The sequence below is a fragment of the Siniperca chuatsi genome, linkage group LG6 (assembly GCF_020085105.1).
Source record: "Siniperca chuatsi isolate FFG_IHB_CAS linkage group LG6, ASM2008510v1, whole genome shotgun sequence".
Lineage (NCBI taxonomy): Eukaryota > Metazoa > Chordata > Actinopteri > Centrarchiformes > Sinipercidae > Siniperca > Siniperca chuatsi.
Genome location: NC_058047.1, coordinates 32,822,320 through 32,844,946, shown reverse-complemented (window position 1 = coordinate 32,844,946; position 22,627 = coordinate 32,822,320). Strand labels below are relative to the sequence as shown.

The 22,627-nt window shown below is 40.6% G+C and overlaps 1 protein-coding gene across 1 annotated transcript; it reads right to left on the bottom strand.

The window, feature by feature from the left end:
• Positions 1-707: 707 nt before the first annotated feature.
• On the bottom strand, positions 708-22,420 carry LOC122877693 (desmoglein-2-like). Its single transcript, XM_044199587.1, has 14 exons — positions 22,263-22,420; positions 18,447-18,575; positions 17,671-17,826; positions 17,310-17,451; positions 15,185-15,345; positions 14,533-14,667; positions 11,559-11,744; positions 8,756-9,129; positions 8,500-8,642; positions 7,255-7,476; positions 6,590-6,832; positions 4,855-4,985; positions 4,379-4,702; positions 708-3,635 (listed from the first exon to the last, which is right to left on the bottom strand). The coding sequence occupies exons 1-14, from the start codon at positions 22,305-22,307 to the stop codon at positions 2,547-2,549; spliced, it is 3,480 nt and encodes a 1,159-aa protein (XP_044055522.1). The 5' UTR covers positions 22,308-22,420; the 3' UTR covers positions 708-2,546.
• Between the last annotated feature and the right edge of the window lie 207 nt (positions 22,421-22,627).

The following is a 22,627-nucleotide window of genomic DNA, read 5'->3' as shown; positions in this document are numbered from 1 at the left end:
AGTCTGAGCAGAAACACACTCATGAGATCATGTTTATGTTATGTGGTCATTTGGTTTCTAATTTGATGTCCTTCCGACAAGATCATTCAAATTTTATCACATCTCACTAAAACAGAAAAAAACGCACATCATCTGGGTCATCATAATTAATATTTTGATGGGTCACACTAAACCCATCTGTCAGGTTAATTATGGTTGTCTTATCATGTAGGTTGTAGGGTTCCTTTATTTGACCTTTATTTAACCAGGGTGCACTGCTGAGCATGAACGTATATATGTATGTAAAATTTCATGTTTCAGGAGCAACATCACGCAACATCACCCCGAGCACACTCAGAAAAGTGAGCTAATGTTACTACTTCACCCTACGAGCCACTTCATCCATCCACTCACCTCATCTCAAACATGGACTTTGTCTCACTATCCCCATTGGGTGATGAATTATTCAGACGAAATCAGGATGACCACGTTGAAAGTCTCCATCAACCTCGCCAGCAGACCCAACAACAGAAGCAAAAAACTTTGCCGCTGCCTCAGCGCCTGAGACCCTGCTTTCCGTAATCCCCTGCTTTCTTACAATAAACACTGTAAAAAAAAAAAAGTGCTGCAGTTGTGAAGTAAGGAAACTCAAATATGAAATAAAGTGTGCAGGGATTTGAATAACTTTTTCAGCCTATCAAAACATTATGCAAGGCTTCAAAACTCAGTTTCAATCTTGCAAAAGCTTTTTTATTAGATTTCATGCTTTCAAACAATGAGTTTCAACCCTTCAAAGCGTTTATTTCCAGTTTCGAGATAAGCCATGATATTCTTCCCATACCAGCAAAGACCACATAGATTTATTTTATTTTTTTTAAATAGAATAATAGAAGAAGTCTCCTTACGTTAATAATGACATATACATACACACCTTTTGGATTTTTAATTTTCTATTCAATTTCCGCGTATCATTCATGTGTGTTTAAGTGTATATATTTCAAAAATGGACAAATGTATGGAATAAATCTTCTGCATTATTGTATGCAATAACTGTCTGTGAACATCCAATCCAAATGTGGTAACATTTGGATCATTATTTCTAGAGATACTTGTGATAAGGCAGATGCTGTCCCTTTTGGAGAAGCCTACATTTTCACTATTTTCAAATTTTGCAGTAAAATATTTTTATACAACCATCCATTTAAAAAACTAGACGTATTAAAGTTAAGACAAAACATGGTTGTGCTTTGCCTTAGTCCCTCCCTGGCACTAAAATGCCAGGGATGAAATGAGTGGTGATAGAGAAGGAAATTAGACAGCCCCACTCCACACCAATCTACTCTTCTACTCTTATTAAATTTAGTTACATGAGCTTTAGGTCGCTTCCAATTACATATGAAGTGTGTTATATTGATTGAAGTATTTAGTGTGGATCCTGATTGAGAGGGACTGTAAGATTTAACAAAATTTAGAAAGAACCCTCATCTTAATAACATGAACTTTACCCCATGTTGTCTAATGTAAGGACGACTTCCTGCCAATATCCAAACTGAAATTTTGAAGAATGGGCTCTATATTTAGTTTACAGAGATGAGAAAACACAGGACAGACAGTGATACCCAAGTATTTTCATTGTCATTTTGGACAGCTGATATATACTCCAAGAAATTTTATAATTTTTATAATTTTAATTTTTGAGTCTCCCTGTCTCGTGTCTCTTGATATTTGAAAATAGGAGGATGTGAGCTCATTAGTGATGACAGCTGCTGTAGGTGACATATATAGCAACCTAATCCACTGAAAAATAATCTACCAAATCCAATATGTTCCAAAATGAGCCTTTAAGTTTTTTTGTTTTTTTACTGGTGCAAAACAACAGACAGCATATAACTTTATAAGAGACAATACAAGGCAATATAATAAGAGACAACATACAACATAACATGAGGATGTACTAATTGTATACTGAACATGATGAGCTATTCTAATTTTAAATAATTATATGTATGTTCTTTGTGTAGCATGAAGGGGGCTACAACTTTCATTTCATTGTGCAGCCTTGTGTTGTAGAATGACTAATAAATATACCTTGTATTCTGTGTGTACATTATGTGTCAGTGCAGAGAGAGGTAAAGACAAAGAAGGCAAAAGTTTAAAAAAAGAAGAAAAAAGCTATGCTGCAGTGCTTTATGCCCAAGTCAAGTCCATAGCAGTAGAGATGTAGGGCATGGTAGAGTCACTAGATAGGTCAGCTGGGATAGTTACAGATTTGGAGGGTCAGCTACCATTGTTATTATTCCATTTTATTTGGCGTGTTGACCATGTACTGTAATGTTTGGGTTGCCCCCAGACCTTCGGAAGGGCACTGTTTGACAGGAGCTTGCTCATTTGGGATTGACAAACTTTTTTTGGAGAATTGTATTGTCAAATTTGTTGAACCCGCCCTCTCTCCACTAGATGTCTTACATTAGTTGAGTTCCACAAACATCCCATCATCACCAGGACCAGGCCAGAGGAACAATCTATTTGGCATCACTGAAAAGATCCTCTGCTGTAATGACTCTCATTCAATTAATTTCTCTTGTCTCCTGCACCACCACCTTGCGGTAGGTGGGAGTGGTGCTCACTGTGGTGGTAGAGGAACCCACCACGCTGCTTTGAGAGCCAGCGGATGTGCTGCCCTTGCTGTAGAGGACTCTTTGAGAGCCAGAGACGTCACTCTTCTGGGACAGACCTCCTGCCTCCTGGACCAGCTGCCCTCTGCTGCTTGTTGGTGCTCCAACCACCAGGACTCTCTGAGATCCTGAAAGCCCTCCTGCCTGTAGAGTGCCCCCCTGCACGTGGCAGGTCTGGCTCCCCTTCAGCACTTTCATTGACCCTGCAGGGACATTGCCCTCCACGACCATCATGGTCTGGGAGCCAGAGAGGTTGCCGGTGTGGATCAGGTTGGCACCACCCCCCTGGACCCTGCTCTTGTCCACCAGCACCATGCCGGGAACCTGGGCTTGTCTGCTGGACATCACTGTTTGCCCCTGAACGACCACACCTTGGGCAGGTCCAGTCTGGGTGCCGCTAACCAGTACCATGCCCTGCATGTTGGTTGATGCCTCAGTCAGCAACACAGTGTTCTGAATCTGTGGTTGAACTACATAGTGCATCGGCTGCAGCACAGGGGTGGTGGTGTAGTAAACAGGCTGCTGCTGCTGTAGCAGGAGCATCTGGCCATGATTTGCCACCCCTTCCTTCACTGTGGTCATCCCTTCCCTTACCGTGGCTGTGCTGTCCTTCACCATCTGAGAATGCTCAGATGTCTCCCTGACCACAGTCTGCCCTGTTTTGGGGATGGCCGGCTGCAGCTTGGGTGGAGGAGGCAGCTGTTGGGCAGTCACCAAACTCGATACTGAGCTCTGAGTGTTGATGGAGGCACTTGGCAGAGGAGTGAACAGTTGTTTGACTTCAGTTGGGGTCTTCTTGCCTCCGCACACCTCAGCCAGGGTCTTGAACTTTGGCCCGAGGTCATCGAGGAAGTGCAGGTCGTTGTCAGACTCGAGGAGGCTGCAGCAGCCCACTGAGCCAGCAGGGGAACCCTGGCCCTCGTAGTCATAAACCAAAAGACCGTCCTTCACACCAAGGTTCTCATTTCCACTGGTCACCTTCTGTTGAAAAAGAAAAAGGAAACCATCACCAAGGTTACCTTTTTTTGTTAACTGAGCACAGAATGTTTTTTTAACATTCACGAAACGGTTAAAAAACATCTCATTATTAGTAAGGAGAAACACCATAGGCATGTGTATGTTCACATAACACAAACTAACACCTGTCATCCTAGTCTAAAACAATGGTGGTGCCCAAGAACATGTTCTTAAAAGCTTTTTAACTTGTTGGTGTGTCCATGAACACATTGATAGAGTTTGTTAGCTTAACGGTCCAATGTGTAGGATATAGTGGCATCTAGCAGTGTTTGGTTTGTCGGTTCTGGGCTACTGTAGAAATATGACCTCCATGGAAGGAGACCCGCTCCCTCTGTAGATGAAAACGTCTTTTTCAAAAGGTAATGAAAACACAACGATTCTTATTTTCAGGTGATTATACACTAATGAAAACATACTTACAAATATTATATTCCATTTCTGCCAATAGCACCTCCTAAATGTTACACACTGGACCGTTAAAGGGCTCTTAAGAGTAAAGCTTAACCTTTGATTTAACTGATGGGAAGTACACCGTGTGACTCTTTTTGTGAAATTTGCAATTGAGCTTTTCCAGCTATACCTCTTTTATCAAGTTTGATCTATTTTCCCATCATTTGAAAACCATCAAAATATTCACTGCCAGGACAACAAAAGCCTTCTATAGGTTATAGAGAGGAAAGAGTAAAAATATTTAAATGACTCCTCACCTGAGTGTAGTACTGTCCCAGGAAGTGGTCTGGTAGAGCCATGCCATCATACATTCCTCCACCTACTCCTGATTCTCTGCCCTCAAACTCAGAGTAGAAGCCACTGCCACTCGGCTGGTTCATCATCCCCCATGTCCTATCTCTGTGGCCACTTGCAAAACCTTCTTGATAGACGGCCCCGTTCATCCCATCCATGGAAGTGACGGATTTCTGGAAATCCAAGCCTGCCATGGGTCCCATTGCTGAAGTTTTGTTAGCCATGCCCATACCCATGTTGATCATATCTCCATCCAGTTGTGTTGGCATGTTCAGTAGCGGCACTTCCTATCACAGGCCAATGATCCAAATGTCACAAATCACTTAATGCAGCATTCAAGCAGGCATCATGTCAATAGCAAGCGACCGGTAAGTATGGCAATATTCCTGCCCTCAACAGTGATGGTCATGTGTTTAAAAGGTTAATATGTTGGTCTTACCGTATTCTCTCCCTGGCCCTCAGTGTGGTAGTTAATGAGGTGTGATTTGGTGTCAAAAGGCATCTCAGTAAAGCCCCCTGGCAGGCCGGCAGCCCCCCCACATTGGCAAAAGAGCAGCAACAGAGGAATGACTGTAAAAACAACAACAACAAAGTTTTAGTAAAACTTAATGGCTCTCAAAGTGTTACGTGGGGACTGCAGTGATCATCTGGGGTCCTCCAAAAAAGGAGGTGCAGTTTTAAATTTACTTGGAACAATACAATGTGGTTATGTCTTCTCTTGTAATAGGCAATCATGTAGTTCTTTATTACCAACACTAGGTGTTTCTATAACCATTCTGGTGTAAGTTGCATGTTGTAATATGTCTGACTTGACTGACATATTACTTGACAGGCCTCTTGGGTGTGTTGTCAGACTTGGCTACTGCCACCTGCAGGCCAGCCCCACAATCACATCTACAAGTAAAGAGATCTCGGAAAAACTGGGGCTGTTAGAGACTGTGATCTGATTAATTTTCCCACCGCAGCTACTGGTTCCTTGTGGCTGTTGGAGCATTTAAAAGAACCTGAAAACCTGAAGCTTCTCACTGTGAGTGATGGGATCCTACATAAACACACTTTTGTGCCAAAGTTACAACAGCTGTGGTCATTTCAATACACAGTCTTGATGAATAGTTTACCTAAAGATTTTTAGTTAACTGATGCTTAATTAGTCATGAATATTTAGGCCTTATTGAGGTATCAGCCGACATACAGTATATGTGGATATACATCAGTTATGAGCTGACATCGGCTAGTCGGGCTCTACTCTTAATGTTGAGTTCTGTATTAAGACCACTTCTCTGATATCCTAGGCTTTGTCTTGATGTTCTGCCAATTTAAAGTCGCAGCTACTATTCCATGTTACTCCAGATTTTTAACTGCATATCTAAAGTATTTACAGACCTGTCCACCTGATAAACCTTTGTTTACTCTCTACATGGTACTACTAACTTTTAATGGGGTTGTGTATAGTATGTAATAGTCTTACATTCATTAGGTCATACACCATACGTATGGCCAACATCATATGTATTCAGAATATTTATTTTAAGTATCGGTGTCCCACATACTGTTACGGTACAGACTGGCAGGGGACAGTGGGTTGACCCAGAATGCTCTTTATTGAAGTTCAACCAGAGAGAGAGTGGGTATGATGAGAGTGAAGTGTTGAGGACGGGGATGAAGGTCGCTGGAGAGAGAGGATTGCTGGAGGAGGAAGATCGCCAGAGAAGGAATATTGATAGAGAAGGAAGATCGCTGGGGTAAAGTAGGCGCTGGGGTTAGATTGCCGAGTGGCATGTAGAGTCCTACGTGTGAACGTGGTCGGACACATACTGAGGTGGGTGGTGTGCTTATGTACTGGCTGTGATTGGGGCTAATGGAGACCAGGAGTGTAACTGGGAGCAGGTGTGGGTGATTACAGGCTGGTGAGGCCTGGTATATCTGTGACACATACAGTATGAATCTATAATTCTTTTGACATTTAAGAAAGTCCCTAAGTATTATTTCACATTTGAAAACTCAGGTACACTATCTATGACCATTAGCTTTGGTCTTGATTTTGAATCATTTGCTCTGGCCTTATCTTTGGCCTAAACTGGACTGAACTCAATCTGTCTTGGGACTGTCTTGAGCACAGTGACGGTGTTTGATTACACGCCCCTTTATCAGAATGAGCATCACATCATACTTACGTAATAAGAGCAGCAGGCCCAGGAATAGGAGTCCGATGCCTGCAGGTCCTAACTCTGCTCCTTTGCTGGGCTGACCATGGGCTCCTCGTTTCCCACACACCACTCCATCCTCACAAGTACAAACTTGGACTTTCACCTTCTGTGGTTCTGGACAGGCCTCTCCCTGCCCATCCCTCACCACAAATTCCACCTCATAGAAACCAAGCCACATGGACTCCTGGGCTCTCAGGATAGCTGCAGTGTCTGCCGGCAACAAGACAAACATGAAAAGTGTAGTTATCAATATTCTGCTTTACTCTAAAGTTAATAGCATTCTGGATTAAACAGTCAATGTTAAATTAGCCTTTTCCACATTCTAGTTTAAAAACAAGGTTCCATTCTGGTAGTTCACTGGTCTGAGATGCATAGCAAGCGTCCTGGTCAAAACAAGCTTAGTGCTAGTTTTAAAGTCATACTCTGTTGTTTGTGAAGCTTAAAGCAACTCGTGTAGAATTTGAACATTTTTCACTTTGGCAACCCCTAGTTGTAAAAAAAAAAAAAAAAAAAAAAAACAAAGCTGTGGCAGACACCAAGTAACTAACTTTAACTTTCTAACTTTATATTTATTTGTGTATTTTTATATCTATCTACCATAACTTTTAAATAATTGGCAGCATTCTCCTCACCATTGAGATGCTCCACCTTCCATTTGCCCTCAGTGCCCTCTGGGACGATGACAAAGTCAAAAGGAGGTCCGTTCGGGAATACATCCTCATCTTTAGCGCTCACAATAATAGAATCATCCGTGGTACACATAGTCTGAATGTTACTGGTCAGGGTGGGGCAGTGGTCGTTAAAATCTTCCACCTGGATGGCTACGGTGCCGGTGGCTGTTTTAGCAGGCATGTCTGTGTTGGAAAAACAGAAATAAGAACAGATCATTCATCATTTCCTGTTTCTATTCCTATTCTTTAGAAACAAGTTCAGAGACAAATGCTTCACTCCCCCTGCCGGTGGACAACTGGTGTACACAACTGTTTGCCCTGCTAGTGGTGGGGCCTAATGGCACACTCAGACTGAAGGTGAAGCAACTTTTCTCCTTGAGTTATTTACATGAATTTGACTGCTGGACTGTTTGTGCAGTCTGTGTTTATTACTACAAACAGCCAGTGTACTGACTGTACAGATGTAAGTGGTCATTAGCTAGCGACTTACTGGATATGTGTTTATGTTACAGATCAGAACTTATAACTTATCAGAAACTTTTTTTTTCGGCAGTTTCTCATACAAACCCATACAGCCTTTATCTGGGCACAGATTCTTTATCTTCACCTCATTTTGTGCTGCCTAGAGCAAATTAGCATTTTTCCACATACCGTAAATCCAGTACATTCATGCCCCCCACAGGATCACCCATGTTACGGAAATTATAATTATACTGAAACTTAAATATAAGTTTACTGAGTATGTAAGTATACCTGTAAGTATACTTAATTATACTGAAAACCGCCGTCTGCATTTCCACTACATTTGTTGTGGATGTTGATCATCCCCAGAGGATGAATCCTAATCCTACTTGTATTTAGCAGCTGGGGAAACGTTTGACAAAAAGTTTGTCATGAAATTTTTCATTTATGCTCCTGAAAGGACAATATTTTGTGATTTTCATGACTATATGGCCTTTTCTCTAGAGCCATCCTCAGAGCAAACTTTACATTTTAGCTCCACTATTGGCAAGGCTGAGGCTTAGCAAAAATTGGCAATTATCATTGGGGTACATGGGGTAAACGCTGTAGCCTGTAGATGTTACTAGCAGAGTTTAGATTTTTAAGCTTGATATATCATACCTTTCCACAGCTACTTCACAAAGAGTACTAGTCTGACATGTAAAACGTCTGAAACTGGGGCAGACACATAGTGGAAGAGTGTACCTTCTGTAATGCAAAGTACTTTAGCAAAATATGTCCCATTGACCAGGAATGGAGATTCTCTGTCAGGCATCTTGTTCAGTTTGATCTCAGCTGTCTTTGGGTCGATGGTTAGCCAGTTGTCAGGGTCTGAGCCCTTGGCATACCTATAGCAGAAATAAGCTGTGTCAGTTATTATCATTGAGTGTAGAAAATTAAGCTGACATTGTAGTTTTAACTGCAGAGGTTTTCAAGTGTATGTGTTTGTGTATGCACTGACCTGACATTCTCAGCTGGTTTCCTAGTGTCTCCATCTATTGCAGTGTAGTGGGCAATAACATCATTAATGTTGATGGAGTGGCCGCCCTCTGAGATGGGAATAGCTTTGACTTTGGGGTCAAAATGTGGCCCCTCAGGCTGGTTCTTTACATTGATTTTGATTGGATAGGTTTTAAATGTGGTCCCACTTTGCCATGATGATCCTCCAGACCCACCTCCTGCACCACTTGCACCACTTGCACCACTTGCACCACTTGCTCCCCCTCCAAAACTTATACCAGCTACAGCATTTACCCTAGATCCATCATACAGTGGAGCCTTGTTTCTCACAGCTAGTCCTAGTTCAAGGTCCTTCACATCCTCATAATCCACAGCCTGTGAAATGGCACACACAAACACAAAGAACACACATCATTATTGAGATTATCGCTGTTTGTGTGTATTTGTCAATACAGGCTCACAAAGATCAGAAAAAGTCAGGACTGAAATGCAGATGCTGTGTTTTATGTGAATCCATAATTTTAAGGTCATGTGCCATCGATGAGCCATTTGTATCTGTTTTTTACATAAAAGAAAATGTATTGTTTATTTTTAGATTAAAAAAAAACTTTATGCAAGTTTACAGTTTGTGTTATGGGTATACTGATAAAACTTAAAAGTTACAGTTAAGTTTTTGTCATGGTAAAAAAAAAACAACTAATAAATCCCTCAGTAAACTGAACTGAGTTGAAGGGTTATTTGTATACTTTTCTCCTGAAAATTGATATTGCTTAGTAAATCTACCCTTACCTCCTGTATGGAGGGCTCTCTCTCGCCTCAGGGGGCAGCCTTGAGTTGACGTTGACCCTGTGACTTGCTATCTGAGGCCTTTTAGGTCTTACATACACCTCTGAATGTATGTAAATCTCAGAGTTACCCTGTCAATTCAGGCCTATACAATGCATTTTCACAAAAAAATTGCAACAATGATGGGTCTGTGTATTTAAGAGATATCTCTGTATCACCTGTGGGTGCAGTGTCACCCACTGCACACTATATGTATGCTGTGGACCCACATACTCACCCTTTCTATCCTCCTGGTTGGAAAGAGCTTATACCAGTTGGTTCTGTCTTTGCCTGTCATGGGCCTGTGCTTGGCACCCTCTTGTAGCATTCAAAGCTGTCACTCTGCAGCGGCTCGGTGAGTGAATCGGATATTAGTGCTGCACAGAGGAGGAGTGCTTTGGCTTTTAGCTTTAGACAGTTGCACTACATTTGCACTTGGGCCCTGAGGACGGTGTGCCGCCCGGCCAGTACTGTTTCCCCCAGTGTAGGTGCTCCAGTTGCATGGAGGAAGTATAGCAGGAATTGGAAATCTGTTGAGGTTTGTGATCCACGTGTGGATCTTAAACAAAGGCAATTGAAAAAAATGCGTATGACAATTGAATGCATGACTGCCTTTTAGGGTTGGCATCCTCAGCTATTCACCCGGTCTTTCTTTACTTTTCCTCCCTGTTACTCGCAAAGCTTTTATTGCACTTTCAGTAACAAGATTGTGCTCGCCAAAAATAATAATAATAAACTTTATTTCTATAGCGCCTTTACAAACCAGAGTTACAAGGTGCTTCACAAAATACAGTACCATACAGATAAAACAAAAAAAGCATTAAAACGTGCAAATAGTTAAATATCGAAAGATAAAACTAAATATAAAGAACAAAATTAAAACATTTGAATAGGCATATTCAAATGGGGGGGGGGTCCTCAGGTTTAGTGACGACTACTGACTGGTCCAGCTCCTACCAAACCCAGCCTTCCAGCCTAAAGTCCTGGCAAGGAATTTTGTCTTTCCATCCTCCTCCGCAGAGGCTGAGAGGCTTTTCAACTTGTGCCCAGTGAGAGCCCTCAGGTGCTACGTGGGCCGCATTAAGTCCTTTCGCTCCTCAGATAGGCTTTTTGTCTCATATGGGGGAACCACATTAGGCAGGCATGTGTCGAGGCTGCGTCTGGCCCACTGGATAGTGGACCTGATAGCCCTTGCTTATGATTATGCAGGCGCAGTTCTGCCTTCAGTGCTTATGGGGCACTCTACCAGAGAGATGTCCACTCCATGGGCTCTGTTTCAGGGAGTGCCCTTATAAGATGTGTGTAATACAGCAGGCTGGACATTCTCATGGACCATCATCAGGTTCTATTGATCAAATGTAGCATCATCCTCATCTGTCTCATCTGCTGTTCACTGGGTTGCAGCAGATGCTTAGGGCGTATCCATTTAATTTCTTTGCCTGGTCCGTCTTCAGTTGAATGATTTTCCTTTTGAGCAGCAATGGCTGTTTGGGTCATGCACCAGGATTATTGTTTTTGATGAACGTGCCTGGTTACTGTCATGCCATTAACCTGGAGATTTTATGAATGCAAGCGAACCTGGAATCATTCATCATCACTCGGCAGTGAAGATGGGCTCTGTCCTTTTCCTTCCCAGTTGGGAGAAAGAGGGTAAGTGTGTTGGTGCGTGGCATACATATAGTGGCCGCATGTAACATCGCACCCACAGGTATGATTATAATAATAATAATGCCCCTGACCTGAGGGTGATAGTCAAATGGTTCCATTCATAAAACCGTGTTTACATACGTAAACATTTGTTGTTTTTCTGAGTTACTTCTTTTTTCTAGTCATGTCTACAACTACTCTTTTCATGATGAGCAAGTTACTTTTTTCATTCTTTGTGTATGGGGCATGCTTATTATATTTGCAATTTATCCCACAAAAGAACCAGAACCAGAACCAGAACATATAATACTTCTAAATTAAAACTGCAGTACCTTGTCAAGCATTAGGATGCCCTCGTTGGTGTTGGGGTCTGTTCTGATGCTGAAGTACCCTGCCTCGTTGCCTTTGACAATGTCAAACACAGCTTCCCAGTTGTCTGTGTTCTTCAGGTCCCGGTCCTCTGATTTAATTCTCATCACTTCCACACCTTGTGTGTTCTCCTCAATGCTGCTCTCGTACTGCAAGTAAAACACATTATGAGATGACTTCTCATTAATTGACTTCGACGATTAATTCATCTAAGCCATCAACCTGTCTCTTAGACCCCACTAGGCTGCTTAAAGACGTTGTACCCTTAATTAGCACTTCTTTACTGGATATGATCAATCTGTCTTTATTAACAGGCTATGTACCACAATCATTTAAAGTAGCTGTAATTAAACCGCTTCTTAAAAAGCCCACTCTTGATCCAACTATAGACCTATATCTAACCTTCCCTTTCTTTCTAAGATCCTTGAGAAAGCAGTCGCCCATCAGTTGTGAGACTTTCTAAATATCAATAGTTTATTTGAGGATTTTCAGTCAGGGCTTAGAGTGCATCATAGCACAGATAATTTAATTGCATCAGACAATGGACTTGTCTCTGTACTTGTCTTGTTAGATCTTAGTGCTGCGTTCGACACCATTGACAATCACATCCTATTACAGAGACTGGAACATGTAATTGACCTCAAAGGAACCGCACTAAGCTGGTTTAAATCCTATCTATCAGATTGATCTCAGTTTGTACATGTTAATGGTGAGTCCTCCGTGCACGCCCAAGTTAGTCACGGAGTTCCACAAGGTTCTGTGCTTGGACCGATTCTATTCAGCATATATATGCTTCCTCTAGGCAGTATTATTAGGAAACACTTAGGAACTTTCATTGCTATGCAGATGATACCCAATTATATCTATCGATCAAGCCAGATGAAACTAACCCGTTAACTAAACTTCAAGCATGCCTTCAGGACATAAAGACCTGGATGACCTGCAACTTTCTGATGTTAAACTCAGACAAAACTGAAGTTATTGTACGGTCCCAAACACCTCCGAGACACATTATCTAAAGATATAGTTACTCTAGATGGCCTTGCCCTGGCCTCCAGCATCACCGTAAGGAACCTTGGAGTTATCTTTGATCAGGATTTATCCTTTAACTCCCACATGAAACAAACTTCTTGGACTGCCTTTTTTCACCTACGTAATATTGCAAAAATCAGGCACATCTTGTCTCAAAATGATGCCCAAAAATTTGTGCATGCATTTGTTACTTCTAGGCTAGACTATTGCAATTCCTTATTATCCAGCTGCCCGAATAAGTCCCTTAAGACTCTCCAGTTGATCCAGAATGCGGCGACACGTGTACTGACAAGAACTAGGAAAAGCGATCAAATTTCTCCAATATTAGCTTCTTTGCACTGGCTCCCTGTAAAATCCAGAATAGAATTTAAAATCCTTCTCCTCACCTACAAAGCTCTTAATGGTCAGGCACCATCGTATCTTAAAGATCTCATAATACCATATTATCCAACTAGAACACTGCGCTCCCAGGATGCAGGGTTACTTGTGGTTCCTAGAGTCTCCAAAAGTAGAATGGGAGCCAGAGCCTTCAGTTATCAAGCTCCTCTCCTGTGGAATCGCATCCCAGTTTGGGTTCGGGAGGCATACACCATCTCCACATTTAAGAGTAGGCTTAAGACTTTCCTCTTTGATAAAGCTTATAGTTAGGGCTGGCTCAGGTGAGTCTTGAACCATCCCTGTTATAGGCCTAGACTGCCTTGATAGTTCCCATGATGCACCTCTTTCCTCTCTCCTTCTCTCCCTCTCCATCTGTATGCATTTTTATCCCATTACTGCATGTTATTATCTCAACATCTTCTCTCTCCCGTAGTTTTGTGCTTTCTCGTTTCTCTCCTCTCTCCTTCTGTCACTTTCAGCAGGTATTTCTGCCTCCGGAGCTGCAGAGACTGGATCTGTGGTTGTAGGCCACCTGCTGCCCCCATGTTTCTGCTTGACAACGGCTACTACAGTTGTTGTTATTGGCTCTGTTACTGATGCTGACATTATTTTTCCTATAGCTGTCATTCCTATTATTACTAATTTATTAATATTAACACTACAATTACTATTCTAAAAAAAATTCTACGTGGTCTTTGCATTGTGCCCCCCCCCAATCAAAACCTCTCTCTTAAAAACCTCTCTCTCTCTCTCTCTCTCTCAAAACCAACCTCTCAACATGGCAGCGTGTGGCCGCCCACCATTGAGTCTGGTTCTGTCCAAGGTTTCTGCAACTTAAAGGACGTTTTTCCTTGCCACTATCGCCAAATGCTTGCTCATGGTGAGATTTGTTGGGTCTCTGTAATTAATATTATAAAGAGTACGCTCTAGACCTGCTCTATAGGAAAAGTGCAATGAGATAACTTCTATTATGAATTGGCACTATATAAATAAAATTGAATTGGATAGATGAAAGTATATGGACCGACTTGTATAGCACCTTTCTAGTCTTCCAACCACTCAAAGCGCTTCACACACTACATATCACATTCACCCCATTCACACACATTCATACAGTGATGGCATGCTAACTGCTCATCAAAGTGACTAAGCATTCACACACACTCACACCGAAGGCACAGCCCTCTGGAGCAATTTAGGGTTCAGTGTCTTGCCCAAGGATACTTCGACATGTGGGCTGGGGAAAGCCAGGATCGAACCACTGACCTTCTGATTACCACTAAGCCACAGCTGCCCTACAGGTGTTTCAGCAGTATTTGTTTTAACAACACATTTGTTGATTAGCATTTCTTTGACTTTAGTGCGTGATCTATAACATGATGACATCACCATTTTCATACATTCTTTTTTCCTCAAAAGAAAACATTGAAACCATACAACTCTGAAAACCCTCATGGAAACCATTTCTTCTTGCACCAATATGCAGTATAACATGTTGATATAGAAGAGTGTGAGAAAGAAAACTACCTCCTCTTTTTCCAGAGTAGGGAGGTTGTCATTCACATCTCGAACATGAATGGTAACAGTGCCGGTTCCACTGTTTCCCCCTGGTTTGCCATTTAGGTCTTGACCTCTCACCGTCAGAATGTAGCAATCTGCTCTCTGAAATCAGAACACATTATAAAATCAGAAATAAAACATAAACTTTGAAAGGTGAACTATGATGAATGTTTGCTGTATGGGTGCATCTTGGATAAGAGAGAGTAACAACTGCCATTTACAGCAATTATAGGATCCACAGCCACTGAATGAATGTCTGGGCTGTCCAAAGTCACTCAGAGTGAGAGCAGGGACTAAGGACTTTGCTGTATGTGTCAGTCAAATTCCCCAAATGATCTAATAATGGGAAATTATCAAGCTACAGAATGAACAGTACTGTTAAGTATTATGCGAACTATGTGAGGCATGCACGTTTCACCATCACTTTAATTAATGTTGCCTTAAAGCTGCAAAAATTTAATTTTTTGGTCACTCTGGGGCAATGTAACAAATATATACACATATATAATGAATATCTTAATTTAATGTTGTTATGCTGATTAGCTGATGGAGCGCAAAATTTCAGTTCTCTGCAATTGGCAATGGCCCTGTGGATGTGTTGGTGTAGTTCATAGGTTACCTCTCTGTCCAGGGCAGAATTTTTGACGGAGATGATCCCATCACTGGAAATGGAGAACATGTCATGAGGTGGATTCTGATCTACGAGGGTATAAGCGATCTGAGAGTTCTCATGCCCTGGTTCATCAGCATCAGTTGCAGTTATTTTCATAACTGAAGTCCCTGTAAAAAAACAGCATTGAATGAATGAATGCATTACATTTCACCCTGGCTACAAGGTCAGAAGGCACAGACAAGCTCATAAAACATTGACATTAATGTTGATACTGTATGACGACTTACCCCATGGTTGAAAACCCAAGTGATGGGTGATGAGCAGCAAGCTGCTACGTACTTTTGTAATATCAGTTTGAGCAGTTTATAAAGCTTACATACTGTACGAACCTAAGCAATTTATTTTTTATGATTTTATTGCTTATTTAACATGTTGACCAAGAATTCCCTCTGGAAATAAAACATGTTTAGTTTAGTTCAAAGGTCATTTAAACAAATTTATAGAGCAACTTAAAATTAAGCAGTGTTGAGCGGAGTACAGGCACAACACATCCCATTTAAAATGTAAAATACTAGATCATCATTTAATACTGACCAGCTCCATATGAATTCAGAAACACATTCTGTAGGCTATATGCACTCTTATCATCTTGGAGCCTCTCATTTACTACAGTAAACAAGTATATTGACCATATACTGGGGTTGTAGTTATTTCCGTCATTCTTGCTTTGCTGAGAAATGTTAATCTTATGTTGGGACCACTAGCACTCCACAGATGAATTTGTTCATTTGTGCGACTTTTTATTATATATGTATTTGAAGACTACAGTGTTATATTCAGCTAGTGAATGGAAAAATAAGATACGTTTCCGAGTATAAAAGTGCCGTAAAATAATATGTATAATGGTGTTTGCTCATGCGTTGTTTTTTTTCTCCTCTGTTTTTTGTTTATATATGCAATGAGGATGCACTGCTGAGAGTTCAATTTTGTGTACACACTTGCTAAAGAAACATCAGTTTGTCACGGTCAGCCATGTTTTGTGTTTACGTTTAACATCGTGCACCTGGCACCCTTGGAGGTTGGAAGTTGGAAATTTCAGCTGGGAAATTCCGACCTCCAACTTTGACTGGAACGCAGCATTTGTCTGTCTGCATCGGCCTAAGCCACCATTTTGAAACCAAGCAGCCATTTTGGATCTCACACACACAAACGTTGTTCTGTAGTTTAGTGCATTTCGAGTTAGTCTTCACATTGTGTGTTTTTGCTTTTGTTTATCTTTTAATAAATGCTTGTGTATAATTATGCTGGTTTCTTAAATGTTGCACAAGAGTGAGTAATTTGCCAACCTCTGCTATGTTGAACTCCAAATCCTTCAACCTACTAGCTATTGATGGTAATTTTGATTGTAATTATTAATTTCCTTATTAATCAGAGTTCCAAATTGAGACTTCAATCAATTCAATGTTATACTCTGTATTTATGGTTAGAGAATAATTTTCTTGCAGATTTTGTATAAACTAAGGACAAAGAGATTTTGTAAATAGTATATTAGAAGAAAAAGATGACTGTAAAGTTTTGTATACATGGTATCTATGGTGATATATCAATCACATGACCAATCAATGTGTTGTATACAAGGAAATCAGAAACCGCCTCAGACACCACCTTGGTGAAGGCAAGATAGCTGAAAACGTTATGTATTAAATCGTAGAAAAGGTTTCAGTCGTAGTCATCTGGACACTGTTTTCAGAATCAAGACGTTTCGGCTCCCATCCGGAAGTCATTCTCAATTCTCACAATTGAGAGAAACGTCTTGATTCTGAAAACAGTGTCCAGATGACTCTGACTGAAACCTTTTCTACGATAGAACACTCCTGGACGAATGAGGGACTACACCGTCTTGTCATGTATTAAAGGCAAGATATGTGAATCAGTACATATCATGAAAATATCATGAAAACTTAATTTTTAAGGGCAATGTAGGGCAGCTTAGTAGAAAAACGTAAATAGATAATCTTGCATATACAAAACCACAGTGTTGTCTTTTATTAATACTAAAGCCATGTAAGATTATTTTGCCATAACATATCAGGATGGGGATTTGAATTGTACACAAATTAGAAACTCTAACCTGCAGGACTGAGCTCATCCACCTCCCCCGGCTTGATGACTCCAAACACTGGAGCGTTGTCGTTCTCATCTACAACCTTGATTCGTATGTCAATTTTTTTCTCTGCATGGCGGCCATCGCTGTACCTAGCGACACCTGACAGCTGAAACAGAAAACTCAAATGTTGTTGTCTTTATCATCTGTCTCAGCAGGTGCATTTACAAACATAAATAGCCTGTGGCATTAATTTGTAGCAAATGGCTGCCAAATATCTCAACATTAAATATGAAAAGCAGCAATTACTGAATCTTATGAAGTGAAAAGTGACATCAAATGTAAAAAGTACAATAGAATAGAACAGAATCTGTCATGTATCACTCACATTGTACGTATCGATGAGCTCCCTGTCAAGGACTTTGGTCACACGAATTAGTCCAGTTTTAGGGTCAACTACAAACACATGGAAGGGATATTGGTTTGCACCAATGCCTTCTAGAGAGTAGTCAATATTTGCCTCAGTTTCAAAATCTGATCGAATCTGAAACACAAAGCAGAAGATTTGATCATTTCACGGCACCAGAAAAAGAAACTAAGAAACATTTGCACCAGAAAACCAAGTGTGCCCTGCAGATGCTTGTCTGTGGTAAGATAGTCCCCTGAAATGTTCCAGTGGCCCCCTCTGGTGACTGACAGTGTTTTTTATTTCTTATTGCAGATTCAATCCTCCAGTTGTTAGAAACACTACTGAAGCTTAGTGAAACAGATGTTTGTGTTGTCATTTTTGTGTATGTGGAGTGCAGAGGGTAGTGTGATATCTTGGTGAGAACTGTTATGCAGTGCATCTTCTGCTTGATCTATTGGAGTAGCTGACAAATTATTTTCTATTATTATTATTATCTATACAATACAGTTTTCTGTTTTTAACAAGTGTGTGTTTGAGCTGTTTACTCTGAGTACTAATAGGTTTGGTTCCAGTATCTTTAATGCCACTTAAAACCAAAAACAAAACTAAATAAAAATAAACAAACATTGCTAGTAATATTTTCATAGTCCCAAATGACTCCTCAACCAAGGTTACAGCCCACAGTGAAACTTTTTGCAGCACAGACAAGACGTTTTGATTCGTCAGAGTTAGTGGGTAGAATGAAAGTGACTCACCCTGGCAATGGATTCTTTTTGAGTATAGTCTGCATTTTCCTTCAGTGGCTTTGGAGGGAGAATCCATTCTCTTCTTTTTCTTACCAGATTGTCTCCAGAGTTGGCACTCAGCACAGCAGCAGCCTGGAGCTGTAATACAACAGATGTAATTACTTCACAATGACAGATAAATCTATGGTCCACACATGTAAAGTCAGCTGGCATAGAAATAAATACCAGCATAGGATACAACTGTACCAGAGTACAAAACATTTGCTAAGTAGTGCATCATGGGAGAAACCTTAAAAAAAGGCCGCGTTCTGCTTTACATAGAGAAGCCTTTGAAATGTTTGTAGAACTATTACAGTTTTCACTGTGATAAACTAAAATGGTTAATATATAAGTGAGATGGAGCAATATCAAATTTGTAATAACAACTGGTCTGTGTAGCATGTGGTTTACCACGAGCATCTACCTGAGGACCTTTATTATTTCTTATTTATAGCAGTGATTTTTAATCTATTTGTAAACCTTTCCATGCTCCAATAAATGCTTTTTCTTTTTATATCACATAACAGTGAAGCCAATAATAATAATAATAATAATAAAACTTTATTTATAGAGCACTTATCAAAACAAAGTACAAAGTGCTTCACAACAAGAAAAATAAAATAACAGTGAATGACGAAATATAAAGAAATAAAACACATGAAATACAGAAAAGCAATAAAATAAACAGTAAAATAAACAGCCAGTTCACGTAAAATCAGGATATGCTTTCAGATAAAAATGTGTTTTGAGACGAGATTTAAACGAAGACACTGACTCAGACAATCTAATTTCTCAATAGAGATCATTAGCAACCTACAAAGTTTGATTAATGTTTATTATTTGATTTGATTATTTGATGTATGGTGATTTTGTTTGGGCCAATACATACCCCTCTCATCTCTATAAGCTTCTTCTACTGCAAAAAATAGACAGACATATTCCTATTTCTAACCTATCAACCCTGTAGTAACTTGTTTAAATCATGAATTCATTCTTTAAAACCTTTGTAAAACCCGACATGGCCAGCATTCCCTGAAATATCGGGGTGTACAGATATGGAATGCAAACTTATGATTAAGAGCTCAAACATTTGAAATGTATAAAAAGAAATATTTTTTAATGTTATTAGTCCTGCATTACCGTTTATTGTTTCTCTCATTTGTCTTTACTTTGTATTTGTATTTTATTCAGCCACATTAGTTTTTAGGGTAGATTTTCCCTGTAGTGGACTGATACATATCTCTCAAACAGAATGATGAACATATTCTTATAGCAACAAAAGCAAAAGTAAGCAATGCGGTAACTGAACACTGGTCAGTCAAGCACAGTCTGTACGTGCCCAGAAAGTTCTGAGGAGAGGTCTGACCTTTTGCACCCCATTCATGGAAATAAAGAAGGGCGAGAGATGCACTGACCTCCTGCTGCTGATCTCACCTCCTGCTGCTCGTGCAAAGTTCAGTCTGGCTGAAATTTGACCAGCCAGTTTGAGAGAGAGGGTGGGACTGATCTGTTGTTCAGTAAGTACTGTTGCCTTTTCTTGTGTCTATTGCTGCATGGTGAAAGAATACCAGTGTAACCGCGACATGATGGTCAGCAAACGGTGTGAGAAGAGTTGCAACCACGAGCTGCTAGAGCCAGTTTGGCTAGTCAATGATAGCTTTCTACATGTTGAAAATGATGACACACTGGGCAGCCTTTGTCATCAGCCCTCGTTGTTACCATGCAGCAGCCCTCTCATTCTGCAGTTTGAACTCTATAGAAGAGGCCAGTGTCAAGAATGGGAAAACGTCAACGTTTTATGACCTGCTCAAACACCATTCCAAAATGGATACTCACATTGTAAGCCCTGTGGTAAAACCATGTAGATGCAACAACAGAATTTACCTGCTTGTAACTCCAGTTCTATGAGTATGTGTGCTGCCCTCAAATAGGCTTCATTATTGGTGGCAGAGCCCTGATGGGATTAACCAATAGCGAGGCCCCTTAGAGGGCATGAATAAGCTTTTTATAATGGGGTCAGATATTTGTAGTAGTTGGTTAACTATTCAGAGCCTTTTCATTGCGCTGTATAACTCTTATTAGCGCTCATATTGGATTTTATTGAACATGGTGGCTTTGAAGCCACTTTGGCTTCAGTTTGACACTTTTGTCACTTGGTTGCTTGTATTTGCAGAGAACGCAGCATGTTCACTCAGACTGAACTCACAGCAAAGGAGGAAAGATCTACTGACAGCAGGAAGCAAATGCATCTGGGCTTATAACTTTATAGTGAAGGTACACAAGGTCGTGTGGAGAGACATGTTCACCTACGTTTTTATTTCAGTCGAGTTGAACTTTGTAAGTGACCTTGAGATTTAAAATGCTGTGAGGGCCTGTGTGTAAAAGCATCAGCTGTGTGTTCAGACGAGAGGCCGACACACCCTACACTCCTAGGAGATTTAACTAAGCCTTATCAATACAGTCAACGCGTGGGCATGTCAGGACAGAACAGGTATGACCGGCTTTGAGCTTAATGAGAAGAAGTGGCCTCACATCTCTAAGTGAGAAGTCAGTAGTGAGGAGAAGCTCTCACTCACCACGACATGAAAAAGTGACTGAGCACAAAGAAGACACACGATCTTAATTATTCATTTAAGACATTATCTGTATGGTCATTGCTATCCTTTCTTTCACTTGGATAATTATTCACTAATAAATGATGGCATGTTGTACAAAACAAATCAACAGTGAACTGTTCAATCTGAATGAATCTTGATGTCAGTCAGTAACAGGCAACATAAAAAAAAACAGGGTGGTATGAAAAAGAAAACATTGCTGTGATCAGAGCTGGCTTAGTTCATCATAACACCTATAGCAACAAATAACTTGGTGATATCTGAGCTCCTGAGAAATTACAATATTTGGCCACATAATACTTAGTTATGAGTTGTAGTCTGAAATGTGTTGTTGAATCCAAATGAAACTCAGTATAACAGAAGAACTTCAAGGGATTCAAGGTGATATGCTGATCCACTGTTTCTACGTCTTCAATCATTTTCTGGGTCAGGGTCAGTAATCTATCACTGATGGGTTTTCATTTAATTTCAAGGTATTATTGCATTAGTCGCCGCATAAGCCTTTCCAAGGCATCATGTAAGGTTTGTGGTATTGCAAGAGATCATAAATATATTTTAGAATACATTTTTATGATCTATTAACACATTGAGCATTTCTGCTGTGTACAGAATATCAAAATGGTATCAATGTTTGTGGAATTAACACATTTTTTACATAAAATGAATTTCCAGTTTATAAGCCTCGCTTTATTAAGACTGATGATTTAACAAAGTACACCAACTCATGTCAACCAGCTCTGGTGGGTTATGATGTTGTTGGATGAGAACTGATGGTATGTCTGTCTGACAGCACAGTCCACACCTGTGTTGGTATTTGTTAGGGTCAACATGAACCGGATAATTAGCCTCTGAAGTGAGGGGTAGCACACCTAAACATAATGTTCTATAAGAACACAGTTTGGACAGGTAAGATGGCATATTAAACGCACAGTAGCTTGTGTCTACAGGTAGGCGTCGTACGTCGTTTTACTACTTGTGTCCATTTCACACTATTAACACTATTTTAAAAATAACTGCACTTTTATGTTTAGAGTTGAGACCTTCATAGAACTTTACATACTATCAGGCAGCAGTGAGAATGAACTGTTTCAAACAAAAACCCGATTCAGTGTGACAGTAGAAAAAGACAGCAGTTCAGAGAGACAAGGAAGTTCTTCGGTATGCCACTCACCGCAAACAGTAGCAACACAAACGCGGGCGGAGAAACCCGAATCATGACGGAAGGAAAGTCCCGGTAGGCCTGTCCAATCGAGTGAAGCGACAAAGTCCCGATGGCGCTGACAAGAGTTCCTGACGGACTGTGAGCTGAAGGAGGCGAAGAGGAGGCTTATGAAAGAGGAGGAGTGCTCCAGCACACAGACCCACCCTCAGGACACAGCGGTGTGTGTGTGTGTGTGTGTGTGTGTGCGTGTGTGTGAGAGAGAGAGAGAGTATGAAAGAGAGAGTCAAGCCCTCACTATCATGAGTCTACATGTGAAATGTTTTGGAAACATCGGTTTGTCGTCATACCCCGAATGAGAAAGTGTTACACCACAT

What these genes read in the sequence shown, in the direction of transcription:
- LOC122877693 (XM_044199587.1), bottom strand. Translation starts at nt 22,307, where the DNA reads ATGATTCGGGTTTCTCCGCCCGCGTTTGTGTTGCTACTGTTTGCG. An exon ending in ATTCTGCCCTGGACAGAGAG is followed by an intron (nt 14,668 to 15,184) that starts GTAACCTATGAA and finishes TTCTGATTTCAG; the next exon opens with AGAGCAGATTGCTACATTCT. An exon ending in CTACTCTGGAAAAAGAGGAG is followed by an intron (nt 11,745 to 14,532) that starts GTAGTTTTCTTT and finishes TTTTACTTGCAG; the next exon opens with TACGAGAGCAGCATTGAGGA.